The following is a 25,309-nucleotide window of genomic DNA, read 5'->3' on the forward strand; positions in this document are numbered from 1 at the left end:
GCGATCGCCGCTCGCGACCGGCTTTGTGTTTTCAGTTTGCGGGAATCGTCGTGGACATGGGAAGCCACAGTTCGTACATGCAGAGCAACACTAGGGTCCTGTTGAAGTCTCCGGAATTCATCAACAAGACCTTGGAGAATATTGTCAGGGATCACCAGAGGTAAGTTTCTCTCTTCCTCTCTTGCATCTTTTTTTTTTTGGCACCGCGCAGGAAACATTAAACCACACAGCCAAGCATTCTTTGTTTGATTGGTTGGGGTTTCGCTAACCCAGCCTCCGTCGCCAGATGCCGATGAAAGCGAGCTGAGGGGCCTGACAGCCATCGAATCATCTATAAGTAGTGATACAAATGCTTCGCGATACGCCGTGGCAATTCCGAAGTCTCAACCATACGATTTCACTGGAGAAGCGAAACTATGCGGGTATCACGTGTTGCGTCCTAATGTCAATCATTAGGGCACAACGCGCAGTGTTAACATATATTCGGAGGGCGGTGCATTATCACACACCGTTTCGAAGCGCTGTAGCCACCATGGGAGAACAATAGGAGAAATCGGCGCGCTCTCTTTTTATGCCTAAATTGATGCGACGTGACGCGACGCGCGAGCCAAGCATGTTAAATCACTTGTTTGCACGAGAGAGGTGGTAAGGTTATTTTGTCGAGCTAAGCGTGCTATTGGCCTAGAGCATCGAGCTGCTGGGATGGGGGGACCCGGGTTCGAAATTGGGAAAAGTATTTCTATCATCATTGCGCGATTGAGGTCCCGCCGGATGAAGAAGACCGGGGGATCAGTCATTATAATTATTTATTTATTATAGCGTCCTTCGCCTTAATTACACTCAGTCGTAGGGCTTGCCTGTTGTGGCTTTTTCTGACACGTTCAAACATAAAAACACGATCATCGTATCCTGCGGTGGAAGGGGTTCTGATGCGGAAGTGGTGCTGTGGAGTAATCAAGACTCCGCAATCAAGTGCCGAGTCAAGTGCCGAAGCTGGGGCGACTGAAGTGTTGTCCACGTGTCTGATACGTCAAGTGGACTTATCAGACTGAAAAACCTTGACGAGTAGCGCAAAACAAATATGACCCTAACAACTGGCCCAAACAAAAGTTTTATTGCGGCTCATCAGACACGTGGTCAGCTGTCGCCGACCAACAGCGGGCAGTGCTTTTGGTTCCTCGGATCAGATTTTGCGTGCTACCTGGTACACTACCTGGTACTACCTGCTACCTGCTACACTTCGCATTGGCGACTTCGGATGCCAATGGGAATATTCGAACGTACAGTATACTGAATCAACCGGGTAAATCATATTTAAAGAAAAATACCTCGAAGCATTCACTAGCATAACATTATGTTGCCTATTGCATTTGTCGAACCAATTGTGTGCTATTGTGTTCGGTGATGTAGCTAAGGACCGGTAACTTAGCTTCAACACAGAAATAGTAAGTCATAGCAATAACGCCTTGGTATGGTCAGCATCGGAATAGCGGACCGCAAGTTGCAGCTATTAATTAAGCTTGTTAGCTGAACTTCCATGCGTCTGTCGCAGTACTACTATAAGCTAATATTGGATAGAAAAAGTTAGCAGATTAAGGCACTTCCTACCGTATCTTCCAAGGTTCTTTTTTTCTTCATGTAAATTTGTAAACCACATTTGTTGAAAATATTCTGAAAACGTTTATTTCCATTGACAATAGGGCACTTGGCATTTTTTTTCTTGGCGTTAACTAATATAGGTCTCGAAAGGGAGCTGTGTTTTCTGCTTACAGTACGTGTGCGACGTAATAAAGTTTCCAAAATTTTTAACTAAAGCAGAAATAAACGCAGTTTCACACTTACGTTCACTTTAGTTCTTTTCCCTATGCGGTGGGGGGAAAAATGACAGCGTACCAATGTTGAGCTAAACAGAATTTCACGTTTACACTTTTGCTGCGCACCGCTGCATTGCGGAATGCGATTACTTTCGTACTTGCCAGTGCCACGACGCGTTCGTCATTATGAAATGTGCGGCTACGACCGCAGAAAAAGAAAGGCTTGCAGCCGCAGTCCATAGAATCACCACGGCAAAAGAATGCGAAGGTCGAGGCACTTGTTTTCGTTCTCAAGTCGCACGATCGCCCTGGCGCGTTTCCCCATGGTGCGCGGAGTTCTTTACAAATAAAAAAAAATAAATAAAAATTCGCCGCGATTAACGTTTCGATCCCCGAACTATGGCTGAGTATATTTTTGATTGATGTCCTTGCGAAGCGCATCACCTTTGGACGAATTGTCTTGTTTCAAATTCAAGTTTTCAGGTTTGTCAGTCAGTATTGGGGACTACTGCCACCGCCGAATCACAAACTGGCGCTGCAGTCGGCGGATCATGTCACGTGTCGTGGGGGATCACGTGGGCATCGGTAGACTGCGTCGGCGCAGCGTAGGAATTTCGGGTATAGCGGGCTGGGAATGAAAATAGCAGCAGCGCTGTCGGACCCTTATAGCTCTGTTGTGGTTCGCATCTCACCTACGATAAATAATTAGACACCGAAAAAGAATTCGAAACGAGAAAAAGATTGAATTGTTGAGTAGGGCCGGCGCAATATCCCAGCGGGTAACGACGTCTCTGTCTAGCTACATTGCGAAAGCACCCCCGAACCGCTCCTGATGCGTTCGACCAACGATGTTTGCTTGTTGCTTAAATGCTCACATGTTTAGGCCTAAAGCCCACGACACGGTGCAAGTACACCGCCCTCGTGACGACAAAGCAAAAGTGTGCAAAATGGGGTATACACCAGTGGACAGCCCGCTGCAATGTCCCGCTTCTCCCGATTTTTTTTTCGTTTTCTTTCGGGCATGAAAACGCGTATACAATGCCTAAATTTAGGCGCGCTTGCAAGGTATGGCGTTTATAATTTTTTTAACTCTTTTACCACATTGAAATCGCCATTCAGCCTATTCGGACCGGTTATCTGCATTGTAAATCTTTCACTGTAAATTTTCACTTTCACTACGTCCGGGTAATTAGGACTGAAAACATTCGAAGATGAACTTTTCAATTGTTCGTTTTATGTTACGTGTTAAAATTATGAAATTGAGCAGTTGTGAGCGACGCCTGCTAAGCGGCAATTCTAATCATCGCACCAATGCTGATACCTGCGTCTTCAAAATGTGTTGTGAAATATACATTGGTGTCCTTGTGAACAGTTTCACAATGGCTTGCCTCTAAGGGCTCGGAACTATAATAACTGCGTGAGGGCGGATACCTCGAAAGTGACGCTAGCCTCAGGATTTCTTCTAGGCAAATATTACTTTAATACGTTTCAATTTAAATTTTACGATTCTAACAAGGGAATAAATAAAATGAAAGGAGCTTATTAGTGCATCTTTTTATTCACAACATGGCCATTTCAATTTGTAGAGCAAGGTAAGTCCGTCTTTCCTTATAGTCCACCCGTACAGACTGCATGAACTGCGTCATCTTTTACGGGCGATATTGAAAAAAAATCCGTTGCAACTAAAACGAAAACTAAACACACAGGCGGTATACCGCTTGCAGCAAAATGGTCATATCGCGCGTTAACATTTATAAAATTCGTGCGATCGCTGCATTGAGACGGCACGGGCTGCTATTTTACAGACAGCTAACAACACGGATATATTTGATTGCTTCTTACAACAAAGAAATGTCGGCTCGGCGGACTCTTATTGCGAAGGCCGCACGCAGTGACCGCGTGTCACTGTACCTCCAGAAGATAACGGCATGTGGAAAGTGTCGCGCGTTTGCGCTTTTCCCCAGGAACAAGTGATTTGCTAGTTACCAACTACCACTGGTATTTTAAGGCACTTGCAGCAATTGTCCGGAAAGGCGCGCCCGTCGCACGGTCAGAGCGCACCGCGTTATCCCTCATTCTACGTCACTGGCGCGCTCCCGGAAGATGGCGCCACCGTATGCCCTGGCGCCCAGGATCACACATACTCGGGATATGAGGTAGACGAAAAAAAAAGCGACGAAGGCTTGGCGACCTTGGGGCAAGCATTAGACGTATATATATATATATATATATATATATATATATATATATATATATATATATATATATATATATATATATATATATATATATAGTCAGATAATGAGAAGCCAACAAACACTGACACCAAGTACAACATAGGGGAAATTGCATGTGCTTAATAAATGAAATAAAGTAATGCTAAATTAATGGAAATTAAAGTGGATGAAAAAACAACTTGCCGCAGGTGGGAACCGAACCCACAACCTTCGCATGTCGCGTGCGATGCTCTACCAATTGAGCTACCGCGTCGGCGTTTCCCCATCCACTTTCTTGGGTATTTATCTGTACTAGTAGAACCCTGGGAGTGTTGTGGGTTCGGTTCCCACCTGCGCCAAGTTGTTTTTTCATCCACTTTAATTTCCATCAATTTATCATTACTTTATTTCATTTATTAAGCACATGCAATTTCCCCTATGTTGTACTTGGTGTCAGTGTTTGTTGGCTTCTCATTATTTGACTAATAAATATCGGGCCCCTCGGTTAACCCCCTTTCTTCTCGTCTATATATATATATATATATATATATATATATATATATATATATATATATATATATATATATATATATATATATATATATATATATATATATATATATATATATATATATATATATCGCACGCAAACACCAGTTTAGACAGGTGCGGCGTATGGTGTTTAGGACGCCCAGAAATATCGCACTTTTCCGCATGCCCTGCACCGAGCGAACATGGAGCTGCCGTCCATTCTTCCACACACGCTTCTTTAGAGACTCTGCAACGCGTCGTCCGTGTTTCTGCCGCGCAGCTACGTGGTGCTCAACTACCTCGGCTTTCGGCTGATGGTGGAGCTGTCGACCTACCTGCCGGAGAGCGTGGCCCAGCTGCGCAACGTGTGGTACACGCAGTTCACCGGCATATACAAGCCGAACGTGGACCGCTGGCGCACCTGCCTGCACAGCATCGACCGCGCCGTGCCGCTCTACCTGCTCTACATGTACTCGGAGCACCTGAACAAGACCGCCTTCCGGGAGGTTGTGGTGAGTCCTCCGCTGGACCGGGGGCACGACCTCACCACACGTTTTCTCTTTCTTTTTTTTTTTTACGGCGTCAGCTGCTGTGTGTGTCTTTCAGTTGAATCCGCGCCGAAAGTCGCTGTCTCCGTGACGTAGTATGTAGCTTCTCTGTCTTGGGACGATTATCGTCATCCCGTTCTCTTTCTCTCTTGCCAACGAACTCCTGGCAGGGCACTCGCTACATTAGGTCACCACGATCGTCGTCATCACAATTCATTTTCCCTTAAGGACACTTACAAGACGTTACCTAAAGGGGGAAGGGGGAGGGGAATAATAAATAAATACGGTTTTTGCATAAACATAGCGCTAAATCACCTAATTAAAAAGATAACCTCAAAAATATACACAGACATCATCATTACGGGAGCAAGAATCTGCATAAAATAGAACATCGTCACCGGATAAATTCGGAGAGAAAGGAAAGATGCTGAAAACGAGGTGGCGGGTCCAATTCCCACCGCACGAGGCAGCTGCATTTTGGTGGAAAGAGGCCACGGGCGAATGAAATTTAAAAAAAGAAACGTACGTGTACCAAGAGTTTAGTTCATGTTAAAGTGTAATTCGGAACCTTACACTAGGTTACCTATAGCTCATATACGTAGCTCCTGCATTGCTTTGGCATGATAAATCCAGTCACATTTCGTGAAGGTTCACACAGCGGTTATGCTCGAAACAGAAAGCGACAAATATTTGGCAACTATAATCACGCTTACAAAAATTTTTAAATAAGCCGAATAAAAAAAAGAAGCAGAGCCAACACGCTTTAGTCCACGCAACGATGACCTCCAACTCCGGGAACTCCACGAACGCCGTACATTCCCCACTGTAAAATAATTTACACCCTAAAAAGTGAAAATGGGTGTAAATGTGTTCATAACTGACACCCTTAGGGTGTCCGTTACATAGATAACACCCTAAGGGCGTGAGTTATAGACACATTTGCACCCTTTTTCACTTTTTGGGGTGTAAATTATTTTACAGTGCGTATGTCTTTTCGCGCCTTGAATGACATTTTCTGTTCAAAACTGGGTCGTAGCGATCGTTCGTTAAACGCTAGTCGCTTCGCGTGTCCTTCTGTGCCAGGCTAGGATGACCACCGACAAGATCGGCCGAGTGTTCACAGAAAACATCAACAAGACCAAATGGATGGACGGCTTCACCAAGTACATCGCGGAGAGGAAGGTGAGAATGCACCCCACGCACAAGAGCGGGCTGCGTCTCGCAGCTTTGTCGAAGGAACAGAATTGAATGGCAGAAAACTACATGGTTGCTTTACGAAACGCGTTCTAAATTTCTGCTATCCCAAAGGCGTACAACATAACACGACTCAAGGCAGAAATCGGACAAATAATTTTGCAATTTAGACCAACGAACTGTTTAACTATAACTGTGTGGTTTATCCGAGGAGCTCGGAACCCTCTCAAGAAAAGCAAAACATTGACGCTGGTAATTTTACAGCGGAATGAGTTCCGGTGGATTGCACACACACACACTCACAAAACGAAACAGCACGGTTAAAGAGCGCAGCTGTCACGCTTTTAGTGGACGTACACAGGTGACATGCCTGCTTACGCCTCACCGTCGGACCAGTGTGAAGCGCTAGTCCGACGTTGAGGCGTAAACCGACCGACGGTGCCTGAAGCGCTCGAGAGCGCGGCTTGATAAGGGCGCTTGTTCAATGCCCGCTCGCCGGCGAGACGCGAGCAGTCACATCATTCAGGGGCGTCTAATAAGGGAGTAACATCTGGGCTCTTAGAATATTAAATACGAAGCATTTCTTGTCGAACGTCTGCCACTTTGACAGTATCTATGCATCTGTCTAGTCGCCTACGTCTTGGTGCTCTCGTGGTCGTTTCACTAACGTCGCATGTACCACAATGGGCACAGTATGACAAGAGTTCACGGCGAACATAAATGATAGGTCATGACATGAATGTCATGACATGCGTGTCATGTAGGTCATGAAACAGCCGCCTACGTCTCGGTATCTACCAAAACTGGCATACTATGACAAGAGTGTGTGACGAACATAAATGATAGGTCATTACATGAATGTCATGACGCGTGTCATGTAGCTCATGAAACAGCCGCCTACGTCTTGGTGATCTCATGATCGTTTCGTTAAGGTGGTAGGCTTTCCGCACATTGTTAGCTTCGCATAGCATCGATTCCCACACACCGTGGGATCTGCCGGCTTTTCTCAGCTTTGATTTTTTTGTGTGTGTGAAATAGGCTCGAATTATAAACAAATTAGCAGCGTCTACTTATTGCATGTCTGAGAACGCGCTAGTGAGCGCCTCGGATGACGGACGTCGAGTCTTCTTCCATCGAGGCCAGTCGTCTGGATCTCTCGGCAAAAACGTTAGCTATGGTTTAATTAGCATAATTACTTGTCGAGTTACTACCTCGAGTCTTTTTACAATGTATGCTTCCGTGGTAAAAACGATCCAGAGGAAATATTTTAATTATGTGACACCGTCCCTATTTTTAAGGAATTTCGAACGGATTTCGTGAAACACCCTGTACAGCGTAGAATGTGTTTGAGCTCGCTAGGCTTGAAACGGTTAACTATAGTGTGTTCGGCTGATTCACTCGGGACCAATAAGCGAAAAGTGGCTTTCAGCGATTGTGCAGTGATAAACCGTACTGCACGCAATTACGACGCGCGAGAACTGCTCAATACAACGTGCAAGACGCATAGTGTGCTAGGCCGAATCGTAGTGAAACTGAACAGCACAGAAAGAGAACGATGACAAAGATAGAAGACCGACATGTACAGACATGTCCATTCTTTCATCTTGTCGATGTTCCCTTTTCGCGCTATTTATTTCTTTATAACGAACGGGAACCATCTCGCTCAACTCCCTGTATTGCAGCTTGCTGAAATTGTCTGTAAGCGAACAGTTGGCGACGAGAGATACGTCATCGGTGCTAACTTCGTACTGTAGTATAATTTCTGAGGAATGTGTTCGCGTCTTACAAAACGCCGGTGATGTTCTTTGCCTTTCAGATTATGTCCCAGAAGATATTGAGCTTTTACCCTGTCTGGGTGGCCATCAGGGACAAGTTCATGGAGCACATCCTACAGGCACGTTTGCAGGCGTTGCATGCCAGTTTGCTCGCTGTGCTTCCAATACGCGCTATACCCCGCTGCCTTACGACAAGCCTCGCTGCAATTTGCCTTGCGTTTTTACGGAGTGCTCTTGTGCTGTCACGTGAGATTTTACAACGTATTCATCCAGGATAGATCGAAATTAAGGGCTAATCTTTTTCTTTGACGCGGTTCAGAAACAGGGTTGTCGCAAGCTCGTTCTTGTCACGTCATGCCCAATTTGTCCATTCAATGGCAAAAATATTAGACGTGGTATTCTGGTTCGTTGCGCTGACTCAACGCGTTTGAGTTATGCGACTCGGACATGAGTGAATTCCTTATTAATGAAGTTTTTTGAAGTTAATGAAGTTAATGAAGTAATTATGTAATTAGGTTTTTCATTCGCCCGGTAGACAAGCAATGTTTTGTCTGAAAATTGAATAATAATCCCTTAATTACTGCAGGCGTTTCTCAGTCGTTAATTGCTGACGTACTAGCTGCTAGGAGTTAAAGAGGTACGTGTTCGCCATGGAGCAAAAATTGATGGAATCAGAAATACGACCAATTTTACTGAAACACAACGCGTTTTAAGTTAATCGTTCACAGGAAACTAAGGAGAGCGTAATTGTATTTAATATTGCAAAAAAATCTCGCTGTGCAGCTGCCGTCGGCGACAGGCACAGATGCCATCAAGCAGTACTTCACATACGTACAGCACTTTAGAGACGACATCTTCAAGGCATACACGACTCAAAGAGCCAGGATGAAGCAGTGAGTATGAAATAAATTCTTAATTGTTCTCTTGAAAAGAGAAGAAAGTTCTGTAATCTGATCATCATGACGGTTTACGGAAACCTGCGGTACATTTTTTTAGATGCATCCTGTCTCTCGAGCAGCTCAAAGGTTACGAGTCGTCGTTGTTTCCCATCCCAAATGCTTTCGGCCAGCTTTCGAGCGTTTTATTAAAAAGAGTGTGTGTAAGAAGAGGGTTCAGCGCTGCGGAAGAGCTCGATAAGAAGACGGCCGGTAGACGGGTGCTCTAAAGGAGCAGCAATTCAGCCACCTTACAGACAAGCTTAGCAGGAGAGCTAACTTCGTGCAGTCTGTCTCACGACACGGCGCCAATCGACTTGCGGCGTGGTTAAGCGGTAATATTCCATGCTCGTAACTCCTCACTCTGAGCTGCCACCTCATCAATACTTCTCTACTATTGCAGCCTCTTCTCTACTATCAAAAAGTGAAAACGCGAGAAAACCTTGCAGCACTAAACCTGTCAGCCGGTACCTGGTTGAACGCGAACCCTGCAGTGCTCATGGTCGGGCGCCCACTTGATGGGAAATCTCTGGCATGGGACCTGGCAGGCATCGCTTCCTTTTTATCTCTAGAGGGCCCCCTTTAGAGATGAAAGGCCCTGCACGGAAAAACCCTTAAGATGGCCCCACGGCTGAGCAGCGGGCCGGGGGGCATCTTTTATACCCATTAGAAAAACCGGTGGTTTCCCTCCGGCACCAGTATTCGAACCCTGTGCCTCCCGCACACGAGGAAGATGCTCAACCATTTGCCACTGCATCTGTGCTATCGAAAAAGTGAAACTCAAGAAACCTTGTATTTGTAGTGAGCTCGACATTACAGCCACTACCTCGTTGACCTTCAAGCCCGCAGTCCTGACAGTCGGGTGACTTTGGCACATATATGCGAGTCATACAACGGTGAGAGACAGCTGCCCACAAACTACGCGCAGTTTTACACGAAATAAGGGAACCGCTTATCGTACACGCTAGCGAAGAGTAGCAGATGCATTTCAGTCCAGCATACTAAACTTGCAAGGAATCTACTTTCGGGCCATCCTGTCTGCCTCCTCTTAGGTAAATTTCCCACGGGTACCGACGTGCATGTTTCTTTCTGTTAAAGTTACTTCTTTTTGACGGCAAGAGTAAATTGTCTATGACGGATGCCTCTTCGAGGTTGGCGCATTTCAACTAACACGAACACCCACGTGACTCAATGCACGGGCTTTCGTTGCCAGGTGGCCCGGCAGCGTCTTCGACACTGACGTCATGTACGACATGCAGAGGCAGGCCATCTGTAAGTACACCGAGTTGGTAATGGACACAGGGCGATGGCCTTTGACCCAACCGGCGGCGTGTCGCCGCCATAGTGTGTCAAAAAATACGTTCGACCTACGTTCTCGTGTACCGTCGTGTACCCTCGTGTTCTCGTGTACACGCTAACCATGATTAGCTCAATGTCTATTGGGACCTTGTAAAAAAAATCCTGCGCCAACATGCCGCAAAATGGCATGCTTACATTTTCGTAAAACGTTTTTTCGAGCTTCTTTTTTTTAAACTATGGATGTTAAAAACGGGGGAAGGGGGTACCTACAAATGAGCACGTCATTTTTTTGACTTTTTTGTTGTTACTCCGCTTTCATGCGTGTGTATGTCTGACGTGGATTCACTACTGCTTGAAGAGTTTTTTTTTTCCACTACCGCATGTTTCACTCCTTTGTCTTTTATTTCAGTCATCCCAATGGGTCTGTTCAACGTATCAGTGCCTACCAACAGTTCAGTCTTGTAAGTTTCCCGCTTTCTTCGTCTACCATGGTTCGAGTTCTCGCAACCGTGCCGCAGGCGGTTGCGTTTGTAGCCTACCTTACAGACAAGACAGACTCAAACGCATGAACGACCTGAGCCACTGCTCGCAAATTCTGCGTTACGAACAGCCTGCATGTTTATAATCGACTACGATGACACGGCTGTGTTTTTTCTTCTCTGTTCATCGCTTCTATCGAGTAGCCCTTGCAAAGCTACCATTGAAAACTTGAACGAGAAGAACAAGGGCGATCCGTGGAGCTCAACTTAATTTATGTCCAAACAACGCGAAGTAACAGACAATGAAGCCAAAAAGCAAGCACATAATATGTTAATTGCTATGTCTAATTGAATATGTACTAGCAATAATGTAAAGAGAAATCAAGGCAGACGAAAAGATGCCTTGTCGCAGCTGGGGACTAAGCCCTCATTATTCGCGTTATGCGGGCTGTGCTTTTGCCAATTAAGCTACCGCGACGGTCACTGGTGTCAAGCTTGCCTTCTGAGAAAATTTAACCATTAAGAAATCGGGTGATTACTTCTGTTCTTTTTTTGCACGTGTGGGATGTGACAGCAGCGCAGCTGCATTCTTCGCGACGTCGTGCTCTGCAGCTTGTTTATAGGGAGCACGACCTTCCGTAAGCTGCGAGTGGGTTTGCCTCATTTAATTCATCAGCTGAACAAAGAGGTGCGGTTCTGGCTGGGTGGCATTGGACTTCATTATAACTAGCGGCGAGAATAACAGACGTGGACGAATGAACAGGCGAGGATGACACACAGAAAGTCAACTAGCTGATCTTTTTTTGCAGAGACAAGCCTATCTGTGATTTATTTTCAAGGAAAATAGCGAAAAACAAAAACAACAACGTTTCCTGAATTGCCATGTTTCTCAAGATGCAGTTTTAGCGAATCAGTTCTGTGGAAACCCGTACAGTAGGGGAATTATTCAAATATTTTAAACAAACAGTCATTCACCCGACTATGAGAAGAAGCTACGAATAGGGGCTTACCAGAAAGAAAGCTGAACAATTGACAACCGAATTTATGCTAGCCCGAGGGGGGATCGGACTCGGTACAAACGCCTCTCCGCAACGATTGTCCCAGCACGATCTACTCGTTGGTCCCAGGTCAGATACCCGGGATAGACTCGTCTCCTAGCGGGACAAAATTGTTCTTCAACTGAACAGCTTCTTCTTCTTAGAAACCAGCATAGATTTTTTTTGTGTGGCTTCGTGCTACATTTGGGTGGATGATAATTTTTCGCTTTCACGGGTTGTGTTTGTAAGGGCGCCCAAATTCGACTGCACAAGTCGCTGCCGGCTTTGCCGCATAAGCTTCGACACGTCGCTGTTTTACATATTCCTGCTCGCAGCGATTCGTGTTTCAGCTCTTTTTTCGCAACTTTACCGGACGATGTTAACTTTTTTTGTTGTTGTTGCCTTGCTTCCCTTCACGCAGCGTCGTTCACTCTGCCCGCTACGGCGTACGACTAACGAGAGCCATGACGAGGATGATATACGAAAAGAGTAAGCCACCTTCCGTCACTAATTAGGAATTGGTAGTTTTACAATTTTATTTATCCATACCAGCAGGCTTTGTTCAAACGGGTCTTCTGCTCTCCCTAAATCTTTGATGTATGTCCTTCGGTGACTTCAGGAGCTGCACGAGAACGTTACAGAATCTTCTCGCGGCTTGTCGTGCACCTTGAGGGGGAAACTTAATCTGTATAGTATATCTGTATGTATATCTGTATGTATATCTGTATGTATATGTATCTGTATGTATATGTATCTGTATATCTGTATGTATAGTCGCATGAGAACAGACAGACAGCCTTGTTCGGCAACCATTAATTCAGTTTCTAGTGGGCTTCAAGATTCTAGTGGTTTTCAAATTCTAGCCGGTAGAATTTAATCTACTATAAAATTCTAGTGAATCTTGGACGCCTCATTTTGATTCAGGTCATCTATCCTCGTCCTTTAAAAAAAAAGCTGCCGGACATAAAGAAATAATAATAATGATAAAGTGAGGCGCCAACTCTATACACCTCTGTAACAGAGGGACGGTAAAGTTCTATCAAGAAGATATATTTTGACATCTGAAGTGGACAGAGTTGTGAGTATTGCCTCCACTCTGAAATTTACCCAGTAATTCGTAAGTAGGACTTTTGCAGGAGCCGCGATTTCGCAGAACCGGTGTGACGATTTCGCGTATAAACTGTTTAATTTATGCGCCGCATTTGTCCTCTTTGGACCGTCTAACAGATTTGGTTTGCCGAATTGTGACCGCTGTTGTTGGCGAAGATTTACGCAGAGCTTCAACTTTATTCAAATTTATCAATTCCCATTACCTTTCTTTGTTTTCCTTCAGAGCACCATAGGCCTAGATCAAAAATCTACTCCAACAATTGGTAAAATTTACGTCTCTCTTAAAATGCTTAAACACCATTAAATGGTTTCGGTGGTTGTTTATTGAAAGTATTTCTGCTTCTCTCATATGCTTGGTTAGGGATTCCGGAGTTGCTGCAATTAAAAGCTTCCTCCTGAGGCAGTCCTCCTATTTTCGTAAACCTTGTGCAGTCGGGTCGAACAGACTTAAATGCGGCTTGGAGCAAGCAATTTGCTAGACGCGACCGGCGGTGCAACCATTGCGCGTAAGCACAGGGAGCCTTGCAAGCTAATCCCATCTCGTTTCAGTTAGTTCCAGAAAGTCATTGAAACACAATTAATGGCCAGAAGCCACTGTGTTGTGTGAAGGCACCGCATTCGCTGACCGCAACGAAAAAAAAGAAAAGTCAGCCATGAGAATTTCATGATAATGTGCGATTTTCCCATTGGCCTTCTGAATTCAAGCGGTGTACTCCCAGCAATATTACTTTTTTTTTTCTTCAGTGACACACCGCCTTGAGTTAGGAAGGAACAGCGCCAACTAAAACAATCACGAGAGGGAGAACAACACAGGACAAGCACCTTGGCGCTTGTCCTGTGTCGTTCTCCCTCTCGTGATCGTCTTAGTTGGCGCTGTTCCTTCCCTAATTCAAGTACGCGCCATCTAGCCCAAATGAATGTTGTCCTGACACACCGCCTTCCCAATTGATGTGACTTTCACAATGTATTGCAAAATGGCGGCAGGCACTTTACCAAGTGTGCAGGACGGTTAGGGTCAGGTCCTATTAAGCAGCGCTATAACATGCTGTTGTTTAATTAGGAGACATCCGTGAGTCATTTTTTTTTCGACCAATTCTTGGGCTGCTATGCGAGTAGATAATACTGCCTAAAGGAAAAGAGGGGGGTGTTGTACGAAAGCGATTCTTGCACACGCTGCTGCAAGGTCTGTCTCGAGATACTTTGCGCTTGACACTTCGTGTTTGTATAAGTCCAAGCGATCCCGTATGAAGTCACACCAACGAAAGCGTTTTCATTAGCGTCTCGCTTCGAGCTGTGCCTCAGCTATCCTTGTTCGCTCTAACAGAACAGGTGAGGGCATCCAGTTCTTTGTATACTGTTTATTGCAAGGTTTAAAGAGGAAAAGAACCGCAACTCCAGACGGGACGTAAGACGAAGAAGTGGACAGGACGAGCGGTACCGCTCGTCCTGTCCACTTCTTCGTCTTGCGTCCCGTCTGAAGTCGCGGTTCTTTTCCTTTTTAAACATGTCGGACCAACTGGCCCAAAGTTCCCCCCTCTCGAATTGCAAGGTTCATTGGCGTGTATTGCGAGACCGTCGTCAGCGAGGAAGTTCGGCCAAATCGGAGCCGCTTGTTTGCCGGACTGCATCGCAAGTGCGAACGAAATCGCAGAAATGCGAACTTACTTACACGCCGCCGTTTTTCGTGACCACACTCGCTCGCCTCAGGCTATTACTACGACACGGGCAAGGTGTTCCCCGAGATGGTGTGGAGCGAGACGTCCGCGCAGAACTTCGCCAAGCGGCTGCAGTGCTTCACCGACCAGTACGGCGAGCTCGACGATCCCACAAGCCCGGGCCACAAGGTGACGTTCGTTTTCCCGACCGACATGTTCGTCGACGATTTCTAATGGCAAATTTCTAATGAAATGGGGGTGACGACGAATGGTCACCTATAGTCTCAGAATAACTCGTTCTTGGGCTAGTTGGTTGACACTTGAAGCCGTGGTGACCGATCTTGCCTTGCTTTATTTGCGCTACGGTGGCTTCATTGCTTGGCCTGCTCGAGCTAGTTGGGTTTTATGTTCTTTCTATTGCCGTCTAGCGTTTTACTTGGCTCTACTTTATCTTGTAAAATTACCTATGCCTGTGACTGTCCCGCCCCCATCGCTGCCCTGCTTTTTAGTGAATACACTTCCACCACGTTTTTTTCGACCGCTGATCAACAAATGCTCCCAACCGTTTTCTATCCTGCGCTTCTAGAAGGCGGACGTTACCTACGGATATTGCTGGGAGAATATGTTAGCATTCCATGACGATGTGCTAAGTCATCTCCGTATTATTTCTTTTTTTTTGGGGGGGGGGGGGGGCGCAGACATACGTTTCATCCTGTTGGCGAATATTTTATCCTTTATGGGCTTCAAAACGGTGTGCACTACCCCAAATTTCGTTTCCTGATTTCTTGAGATTTTTGAATGATGCCGGCTTTCGACTGATGTAGGAACGCCGTACCACATAAGTCATCTCGATTATTCGTATGACGGCGAGTTGCTTGAGAGAAGTCACTCTGGTGGATTCGTGCAAGACTCCCAGAGCACCTGTTCACAAAATTATCGCTCAGGAGTCGCCGTACAGTACCTTTGACTCACCGTTACTATACATCAACCCCGTCAGTCGCGAATTACGACGTACTCTCGAAAAAAAATTGTCAAAACTACGCAGTTGATATTCCAAGGAAATGCAGAAAGAAAGCGAAGGTGGTAGAATGATCCTGTTCATATTATCAAGTGAGCCCTCAAATTTGAAAACAATTAAATTTCTCTTCAGCTCATAATCGATTATGACGTTTTTTTTTTCATAAGAAAGAATTTATTCATCGATACGAAGCGGTTTCACTAGTCAATTACTGGCGGCTGTCATTACGACCAGAAAAACACTATTCCCTGACCATTGTTGAGGAAGCGCAGCACGTCGAATACCCCGTCAAACATGGCCGCGCCTTGAGATAAAACCTGTCATTTGCAGATGTACTCTGCGCGTTGAAGTGAAATAAGGTCACATTGACTAACCAGAGGGTTCAGTTTGCCCTCAGCTTAACGTTCCTGGTGTTATTGGTGTCCCTGCCGGAGGGAACTGGCAAGCACAAGAACGTCTACACAGACATACGTATCGTGACCGAGTGCTTTACACGATAGGCGACGCTTCCATCCACTTTCTTGAGGGTGAGCCAATGCGTCGCTGCACAGCGAAAGTTCCGAACCGACACGCACACATTGCAACGGATTTCCAAGATACTGGGCCAGCAATAACCGCAGGGGAACGTCCACTTTCCAGAAGCACTGGGATTCAAATTGGATGGAAGCCTTAACTGGTCAGCTGTCTAGACAAGCAAGCGAGCTTTAGAGTATATTGTCGGAAGGAAGAAGGGGAGATGTCGACAGAACTGGAGTCTTTACAGGCATAACTCGACGATAATTGTAGGCTTTAATGAACAAACGAAAATGAAAAGAATCAGGGAGAGATAGTCAAATGCTAGACTGCGATAGACGTAGTAAAACCTTACTAGACCAAGCTGGCTACGTCACTATTTGTCACCGTCTCGTTTCGAAAGGGATGCCAATAAAAATAATCGCTTATCATCATCATTGAGTAGAGAGCGACTGCCTAGTCGAGGAACGTTCGAGTAAAACGGCAGTTTGCTTTGTATAGACCAGCACGAATTGAAACGCCTGATATGCGAGAACATCAATCGTCATTGTTCTCGCTCCGAAGTGAACAACATACAATAAGGAAACGTTCATGAAAAGGAAAACTACTCATCACACATATCAGCGAATGAGGTCCGAGGTTTCGCTTCTGCAGAAGCCGTTGCTTGAGCGCCGACTAGCGTACTCTCGCATAATGGGGCGTATACACCAGTTTGCATTATTTGCGCCCTTGCCTGCACGCTGGAGATTGCGTGTTGCTGGTCGCGTATTGTGTCAGAAGATTTCCCTGCTTGTCGCTTTCACTATACCGCGACTGGCACATGGCTATGCCGGTAACGGTGCCATCGGATTGTGAGAGTATGCTAATGTGGTGTTACTTGTACTTTACCACCGGTAGGGCGCCCCTTTTGAACTTAGTCGCAGCTCGATGGAACAGTCTTTGTGAAAAGCTTCGCGGCCACTTGGCTACGTACAAAGTACATGCCATCGTACGGTCGCGAGCCTTCTGTAGTGCAGCCATTGTTCTCAGCCTCAGAACCTCAAAGGGGCCTTCGACAACGTGTCCCACGCCAGCGTGCTCGAGAACCTGCGCAAGACGGGGTGTGGCCGCAAGACCTACGGTTATATCAAAGATTTCCTAACCAATAGAGCAGCAACTATCCGGATAGGAAATGAACGGCCAGAGCTTGTGGAGCTCGGAGACAGGGGTACCCCACAGGGGTCTGTCCTGTCGCCTCTGCTTTTCAACCTAGCACTCCTGCCCCTGCCCGAACTACTCAATCAGATCGAGGGCGTGGACCACGCGTTCTATGCCGACGATATAACGGTGTGGACGAACCGCGCGGGTTCCGATGCCTGGGCGGAAGAAGCCCTGCAGAGAGCGGCAACGACCGTCCACGAATATGCCAGGACCTGTGGCCTGAGCTGCGCTCCACAGAAATCGGAGCTGCTCATGGTACAGCCCGGAAGACCAAAGAAAGAGCCGCCGCCAAACATAATCATCACCATCGACGGCACAGAGATCAAACCAACGCAGCAGATCCGGATACTGGGCCTGCTGTTGCGCAGCGACGGCAAGGCGCACGCAGCCGTCAACAAAATCAAGACCACATCCGAGCAAGTCCTCAACATGATCCGGAGAGTCACCAACCGGAACAGAGGAATCAAAGAAGAAGACGCACTGCGCCTGGTGCAGGCATTCGTCGTGTCACGCGTAACGTACTCCGCCCCGTACCTCCAGCTTGCGAAGGTCAACCGCGAAACGCTGAACACGACGATAAGGAAAGCAGTAAAACTCGCCATGGGCATCCCAGTCTACTCGTCAACGCAGAAGCTGCTGGAAATGGGTGCCCACAACACGGTGGAAGAGCTGGTGGAAGCACACCTATCCCACCAGAGGGTAAGGCTGAGCCGGACAGAGCACGGTCGGGCCGTCCTACGCAAGATAGGATGGCAAATTGAACAGCTACCGACAACGGAGCCGCTCCCCACAACGTGGAGAGACATTAAGACCAAGCCCCTCCCCCGGAACATGCAGCCGGGGAGGAACAACGAGAGACGCTCTGCGCGGGCCAAGGCACTGGCTCGACAGCTGGAAGAGGACCCCGAGGTCCTCTACGCGGACGCCTCACTTCCCAAGCACGGAACCAGAGCAACGGCGGTCGTCACCACCATCGATAAACTTGTCACAGGCGCGTCGATACGGACGACGAATACAGCCGAAGCAGAAGAAGTGGCCGTGGCCCTCGCACTCGCACAACCGGGAGTGAGGACCGTTGTCACAGACTCCCAGACCGCCTACGCAAGCTACCGCAAGGGGAACATCTCTTCCGTGGCACTAGCGATCCTCAACAAATGCAAATCACCGGGGCGGGCCGTTGAGCTCGTGTGGGTCGCGGCTCACTCGCAAGTGGAAGGCAACGCACTCGCCGACCACTATGCCCGAGAACTATCGATCCGGGCCGAGGACGAGCCAGGGCTACCGCACCCCGCGACAAGCTACAAAGAAATCACGCAAATGTACAGAAGCGGCAGATGTAGGCTTCCCCGTCCGCATCCGCAACTCAACCGAATTCAGCAAACGATCTTGCGACGCATGCAAGTGGGGTCGCTAGCGAATCCAGTGCTCTTGCATAAGATGTTCCCAACAGAGCATGACACTTCATGCCCTTTTTGCCGACGGTCAAAAGGCACTCTAGCACACATCCTTGCAGAGTGCACTAAGCTCAAGAACCCCCCACCATCCCTACCCCCCACCCTCCCCAGCCCCAACTCCCCCGAGCGATGGGAGACCTTGTCGTCCAGCCCCGACCTACCGACCCAGCTCGCGCTGGCGGCTAGGGGCCAGGAACTGCTGGACACATATGGGACCTGAGAATACGGTTCCACCCCATCTGGTGCCAGCGCGCACCACCCGTCACTAAGGGCTCAGCACAAAAGTTGATTATCTCTCTCTCAGCCTCAGAATAGTGGGGAGCGCTGTCCCGCTCACTGTTCAGGACTCTGCCTGTCATCCTGCGTTCAATGTCTCACGAATCAGTCTTTATCAGGTAATCGCCAAGCCCAGGTGTAAGATCAGGACGTCAATCGATCAAGCGGGCGTCCATTCAGGAAACCGTTCCACGTACGTGATGACATAGCTGATACGCATGCAGCGAACAAGGCTTCGTCATCGCGTGTAACTCTTTTATCGATGCCATGGCAACAAACGCGATAAGAAACCCTCCTGACAGCAGAGCTCGTGACATCTCGTTCTCCTTGCCTCTGTTTTCAATGACTCAGCTCAACGGATCGTCGGTGCGCGAGTCCGTGTTCGAGGAGAGCGCCGCCATCACGCCTGCGTTCAAGGTACGTGCGTGCTATGTGCCCACGTCGTCGTGGTGTATTCGGTGCTGTTAGTGCCACGTATGCAAATATCTCGACCCCCAGCGCTGGCTAGGCGATTATAACTAGGTGGCTGTACAGTCGACTCCAGTTGATTCAGCTTCGGCTAATTCGACTTCCCGTTTGATTCGAACCCAGCGGTAAGTCTCGGGGAGAAAACCACATGCTGTTATGGAAGTAGAACTAGTTTAGTTCGAACGACCAAAGAGTGACGCTTCGGGTAATTTGACCCCCATCAGTGCGCACCTCCTTCGGGCGCAGCTGCGATTACCAATAGCATGAAAACACGAGAAATTCAGCAGACGGCGCTACTGTTCTTGTCTCTTCTGATAATTTTTCTCAGAGCCAACGATAGTTTTGATGTCTGGGGGCCACTGGCCGGCGATGATGTCAGCAACGTGAAAAGCCAACTCTGCATCAGGCAGCGTTTAAACATATCGGCGCTCTTAGCCGCATGCTGGTTGAGTCGCACTTCGCGATCAAGATGCAAAAAAGACATTACAGTGTAGTTCTCGAGCAATTGAACAAAACATTGAATTCTTTAATTTTGCCGCCGCTCATTGATCCAAACTTTCGGATAATTCGGCCAGTCCTTGCACCTTTCTTTTTTTTTTTTCATCGCGTTCGAAGCCTAGCGTCGTATGCATTTGAGACGTGACTACTCCTCCTTATCCGAAGTAGTGGACAGCGCCGTTGCGATCATGCTATTAAGCGTCCTCTACTGGCTGTCGTCACGGAAAGGTGAGCCAATGTCTGACGCGCTGTCGCCGCTTTACCACGCGACTTCGCAGGCCTTCCATCAGCTGCTGAACGTCTTCAGGATATGGCAGCGAGACTTCCGCTTGATGAACGCCGAGCACCTCTCGTCGGATAAGCTCTTCTTCATTTACTACGTTTTGGTAAGTACTGCTGCTTAACGCGCTTGGCTACTTTGCGGCTTGAAGCTCATCACGGGTGATCGCCTGTGAGACTCAAACACGAGCGAGTTCCAGAACAAAAAGTCTTAATGTTCCCTAAAGAGAAAGACCAAGTAAATGTAGACTGATAAAGCATTCTTTGAAAACTACGTTCTAATAATTTCGCAGTAATCTTGTTTTATTGACTGAAAGTTTTCTTTTTTTTTTTTACTTTTTCGAGGTGCTAGTTCTATCAGAGGGAGACGGGATCATCCGATCACTGAGAGCGCCGTGGACGACAACCTTCGGAAACCTCTCAGTGCATCCGGCGAATCGAGAATCATGTTTACGTCACATGCGCACAATTTAAGTTTGCACCGAGGGTGCAAACTTCTGCACCGAGAGTAAGAACTCGGTGCACATTGCACTTAAGGGCTACGGTCGCCGTTGTGGTCTGAGTTATAGGGCATTACCTGAAATAAATGTGCACCTCGTTTGAGGTACCAAACGCATCGATTAAGGGGTCAGGGATATCTGAAGTCGTAAATGCACAACATGCTCTCTGGTAGAGCATTGGTTCTTGCCTCTCTTCTGGCTTGACAACCCTTTTCTGAAGAGCTTTTTTAGTATTGTAGAAAAATACTTTACTAATACAGCACAAAGTATCTTTTTCTTTAGTGTCCCTCTAATGGGCAAGAGAACCGTGTTCCTAGTTCCGACAACATGGCACAATGTGACTATGCGTTCGTGTGTGATGTGGACCGAGTACTCTCGAACATCTGCACACTCGGTACACGCTTAATTGATATACACGTGATATAAACGCATTTCTCAATTCACAGGACGCACTGAGATGTTTCGTAAGGTTATCGTACACTGTGGTAACAGTCATCGTACGACGACTCTCCCTCTGATATAATTAGGATCTCGAAAAAGGCAGCACAGAAAGACCTCACCGTGCGCTCTATCGCCCTGTAGTGGCCAATAATCAATAATTGGTTCGAAAATGACGAGGGCGTGGGCGATCATTACATGCTAACCTCCGAACTTGGTTGCACCTGCCTTAAACCCGATCTTTTCGCTGCTCTAGGACAACTGCGTCAAGGCCAACCAAGACTACATGATGTACCAAAAGTACGGCACCAATCAAGCCTTCGTAAAACAGAGGTGAGCAAATGTAGAACGAGAAGGGAAATAAAACAGACACATTGAATAGACAAGTTGTTGCAAGCTCTGTATACGTGGCAACACACCAACGCCGAATGAACTGAGTCTTGTCAGCAATTCCCAGCCTCATATCGACAATGGTGTGCCACTTACATTGGAGAGAAAAAAAAAGCACATTTTCTGTGCGTCTGTTTGCCTTCCCATCCCATCGTCCGTCTGTCACTCGGTCTTATTCCTTGCATGCGCGCGCGTGTAGGTGTTTGTTTATCTGGCTGAAAATAGCGAACTACTACTAGCGAACTACTAAATAATAGTCGGTTGATTCGTTGCCAAGTCATTAATGATTAAAATCGAGCGCGCATACATGTGGAATCGATCATAAGATGTCACCGCAGTGCTTTAACTAGATAATGGAACGTTGCGAGGCTTTTTCTTTCGAGGAAACGCGTACGGGCTTCTATTGTAGCAATTTCTGCGATTGGGAGGACGTCTCATTTTCCCTTTATTAATTACTTCTCTCCACCTTGCGGGTTTTCGCAGAACTATTACGTCAAACTCTTGCATTTGCTTCGAGTTGTTAATGAATTCGACTTCGCCCTGCCATCTGCCAGCCACCTGGTTAGCTCAGATGGTAGAGCGGCTCACGCGGAAAGACGGTGGTCCTGGGTTCGAGTCCCGGACGAAGACGAATTTTCCTTCGATTGAGAGGCGTTTTCTTTCGAGGGACCTGTATGGGTTTCCTTTGTTGCTATTGCTGCGATTGTGCGGATGTCTCATTTTCCCTTTATTAATTACTTCTCTCCGCCTTGCGGGTTTCCGCAGAACAATTACGTCAATAATGGAACATTGTAAAATACAATAGTTTTGACGCAATCACATGTCTCAAACTCTTGATGTGAGCCTGGGAAATGTTGCGTGACACTTTGCGGTTGCCGTTATAGTTGGCGCTATAAAGCGTTAACTGAATTAAACGTGCACAAGCTTTGGGGTGCCGAACGCAACCAATTAAAGAGTCAATGCAAAGATACAATGCAAAGTGGGGCACCGGTGGCGTATAGGTAGAACACCCCCCTCGCGTGCAAGAGGTCCGTGTTTCGAATCCCGGTGCCGGCAATTTTTCACCGGATTAAAAAAAAAGAAAATCCGCGTGTTGATAAAATTGCATAAACAGGCCTGGAGTGTGGCCTGATCCCGGTGACCAGAACCGGTAACGCACTCCCTCACCAGAGCAGGATTGGCAACCCTCGTGCAGTACTTGGCCACAACCTCCTATATGAACACAACAATTAGAGTCAGTGGTATCCGAAGTCCTCACTGTGCACAACATGTCGATGAATACAGCATTTGTCTGACATGTTTACGTAACGTATAGGCAGCATGTACAGGCGCCCAAATCTTTAACTGGCGTGCGCGAGCGGCGACTTTTCGGTGTGTCAGCGCCGTGTGACGGGACGAGGCTGGAAACAGTCTGAAGCTAAGCGCATGCGGACAAAGCCCGCTCAGCTGGGACAATCGTCTGCTAGGCTGTTTCCAGCCTCGCCCCGTCATACGGCGCTGACGCCCGGAAAAGGCCCCGCTCGCGCAGGCCAGTTAAAGATTTGGGCGCCTGTACGCGCTGTATAGGGACGAAAGACGATCGCAATTACGACATCGTTTGTCTCCTCTTCGCAGTCTGTGAGCACATTACACTGTAGGCGTACACTGCGTTTGTCTCCACTTCGCAGTCTGTGAGCACATTACACCGTAGGCGGACACTTCGGGCTCGTAACGTTAACCTTCGGACCCCCGTTGCCCGCTACGCAGGGTGATGCTGGCGCTGAAGAACTCTCACGAGTTCTCGCGAGTCTTCGGCTGCCCCGAGAGCAGCGCCATGAACCCGGTGAGAAAGTGCAGCGCCTGGGGCGGCTAGTCGTCGTCCACGGGCGAGGTCAAGAGAGCTGTGACCGGAGTCCCGCCAGGTACCCGAGCGGTGGTGGTGGTGGACGGGGTTAGAGAACCCACCTTCCCTCCCCGAAACACGCGGAGCGACATCTTGTTTGAAGCCGGGAACGCCCGTCTCTCTCTCCCAGCTGACAGCCCTTGCCTCGGCGGCAAGCACGACCCCATGGCCGTGGTGCAGGAAGACCACTGTGTGTGTTTGCCTGTGCCATCAATAAAAGCATCAGCCATTTGTCATCATCACAAGCTGGGACATTCGAGTGCACTGCATTCGCTCTAACTAGTGGTTAGTATGCACGAAATCGTGCCAAAACAAGCAACTTCTCGACTTCTGATTGCAAGTTTAGGGCTGGGATTGGTAACGATTCCACTTTGTTGCGCAGCGCCTCGGGTTCGTTATCACTTGGATCGCTAGGTCGTGAGCGATAGATGCGAAAGCATCGCTACATTATAGCGGCCTATGCTCGGCAGTCAACGTTTCAGATGCACGTTGAAAAATTTGCATTAGCAAGGCGCAGATGCTACGCGCTTTAGAGTAATGTCTCCGTATTCACTCGGGCCTTTTAACGCCATGCCATATTTAGCATACACATTTTTACTGCGTCTCGAACGATTGAACAAACGACGCATAAGAGCAGATGAAAAAAATAATCGGGTAGTCTGCGTGATTCCAGATCTCGGAGGCATGCATGACGCACGTGTGAACTCCGATAATGCGAAACTGAAATCGCACTGCAGAATTGTTACAGCCATTACACTACCGTGCATTTAAAAGAAGTTGAACTCTAGTGACTGTTGGTAGCAAATTTACAGTTTAGGACGTCAATGCTTTAATACTTGTTGAAAACCGCAAATTATCAGTAAACGAAACTATCAAGCTTACAACTCTAACTCAGAAATGACAAATGATATCAAAATTCTGTAAATTGCACGTAATAGTGCACCTAAAGTGGACAAAACTGGTGCGTCCCACATGACTCTCCGGTATACCATTATTAAGTGAGTGGGACTTCGTAAACTTTCGTAAAGATTTGTAAAAAAAAATCACGTAAGGCATGAATTGTTCTGTCAAATTTGTACACTTCGGATGCTCTAACGGATGTAGTTCGCAGAACTGCGATATCTATTCTTGGTTCAGAGCTAACAGATTTGTAAACCTATCGGTTCCTTTTTTTTTTTTTGCTTGCCAATTTTCTTGAAGCTTTCTCTTAAACAATTCAGGCGTTAAATCAAAATTCCGCTTTCAACAGCAACTTCTTTCTCTAAACCGCCACAAGTTTCATCAAGAATGGGCCAAGTGATTATCTCAGAAAAGCGTTTTGCACACAGATCGGTTCAGTATACGTAGAGGACAAGATAGAACCGGACCTTCTCGAGGAGCGATGGCTAAGCGCTCTGACTAGCTCAGAACTGCACGACCAATTATGGGCTATCCAGCGGGCCCGGGCAGCGGTGGAAAGGCTATGCCGCACACAATGCCCGGGTGGCCTGAGCCCGGGCTGGCAACCTCGCAGGTCCTTTTCCATTAGTTTTTTCCGTCCGTCCGTTTCCGCGTTTTACGTGTATTTGAATAGGCGGCACCGGAGTTGGGAGGGGGGGGGGGGGGAGGGGTCGAGCTAAAGCTTCCTCTTAATATCGCCGATTTCCCAGTCGAGGCATGCACGCTTGCGCGTTAAAGACTTGCAAGGCGCGGTTCATTGCTACCTGCCACAAGAAAGTTAAAGTTGTGCTTTGATATAATTTTGATTTGAGGCCTCGGTATGTTAAAAAAAATTGACAAAAATGAGAAAGCTAAGTTATA

General features: G+C 47.3%; 1 protein-coding gene across 1 annotated transcript in view; it reads left to right on the forward strand.

The window, feature by feature from the left end:
- The window catches only part of LOC135904660 (membrane metallo-endopeptidase-like 1), an 80,375-nt gene extending 56,621 nt beyond the window's left edge, over window positions 1-23,754 (forward strand). The window contains exons 15-27 of the mRNA XM_065435545.2: window positions 36-160; window positions 4,842-5,073; window positions 6,193-6,291; window positions 8,120-8,197; window positions 8,862-8,971; window positions 10,227-10,285; window positions 10,722-10,773; window positions 12,250-12,317; window positions 14,646-14,782; window positions 19,406-19,471; window positions 20,299-20,406; window positions 21,494-21,570; window positions 23,374-23,754. Of these exons, the coding sequence (XP_065291617.2) occupies window positions 36-160; window positions 4,842-5,073; window positions 6,193-6,291; window positions 8,120-8,197; window positions 8,862-8,971; window positions 10,227-10,285; window positions 10,722-10,773; window positions 12,250-12,317; window positions 14,646-14,782; window positions 19,406-19,471; window positions 20,299-20,406; window positions 21,494-21,570; window positions 23,374-23,479 (1,317 nt within the window). The 3' untranslated portion in view covers window positions 23,480-23,754. The remainder of the gene's footprint in view (window positions 1-35; window positions 161-4,841; window positions 5,074-6,192; window positions 6,292-8,119; window positions 8,198-8,861; window positions 8,972-10,226; window positions 10,286-10,721; window positions 10,774-12,249; window positions 12,318-14,645; window positions 14,783-19,405; window positions 19,472-20,298; window positions 20,407-21,493; window positions 21,571-23,373) is intronic.
- The last annotated feature ends 1,555 nt before the right edge of the window (window positions 23,755-25,309 follow it).

Source organism: Dermacentor albipictus, chromosome 2, assembly GCF_038994185.2.
Source record: "Dermacentor albipictus isolate Rhodes 1998 colony chromosome 2, USDA_Dalb.pri_finalv2, whole genome shotgun sequence".
NCBI classification, from domain to species: Eukaryota; Metazoa; Arthropoda; class Arachnida; order Ixodida; family Ixodidae; genus Dermacentor; species Dermacentor albipictus.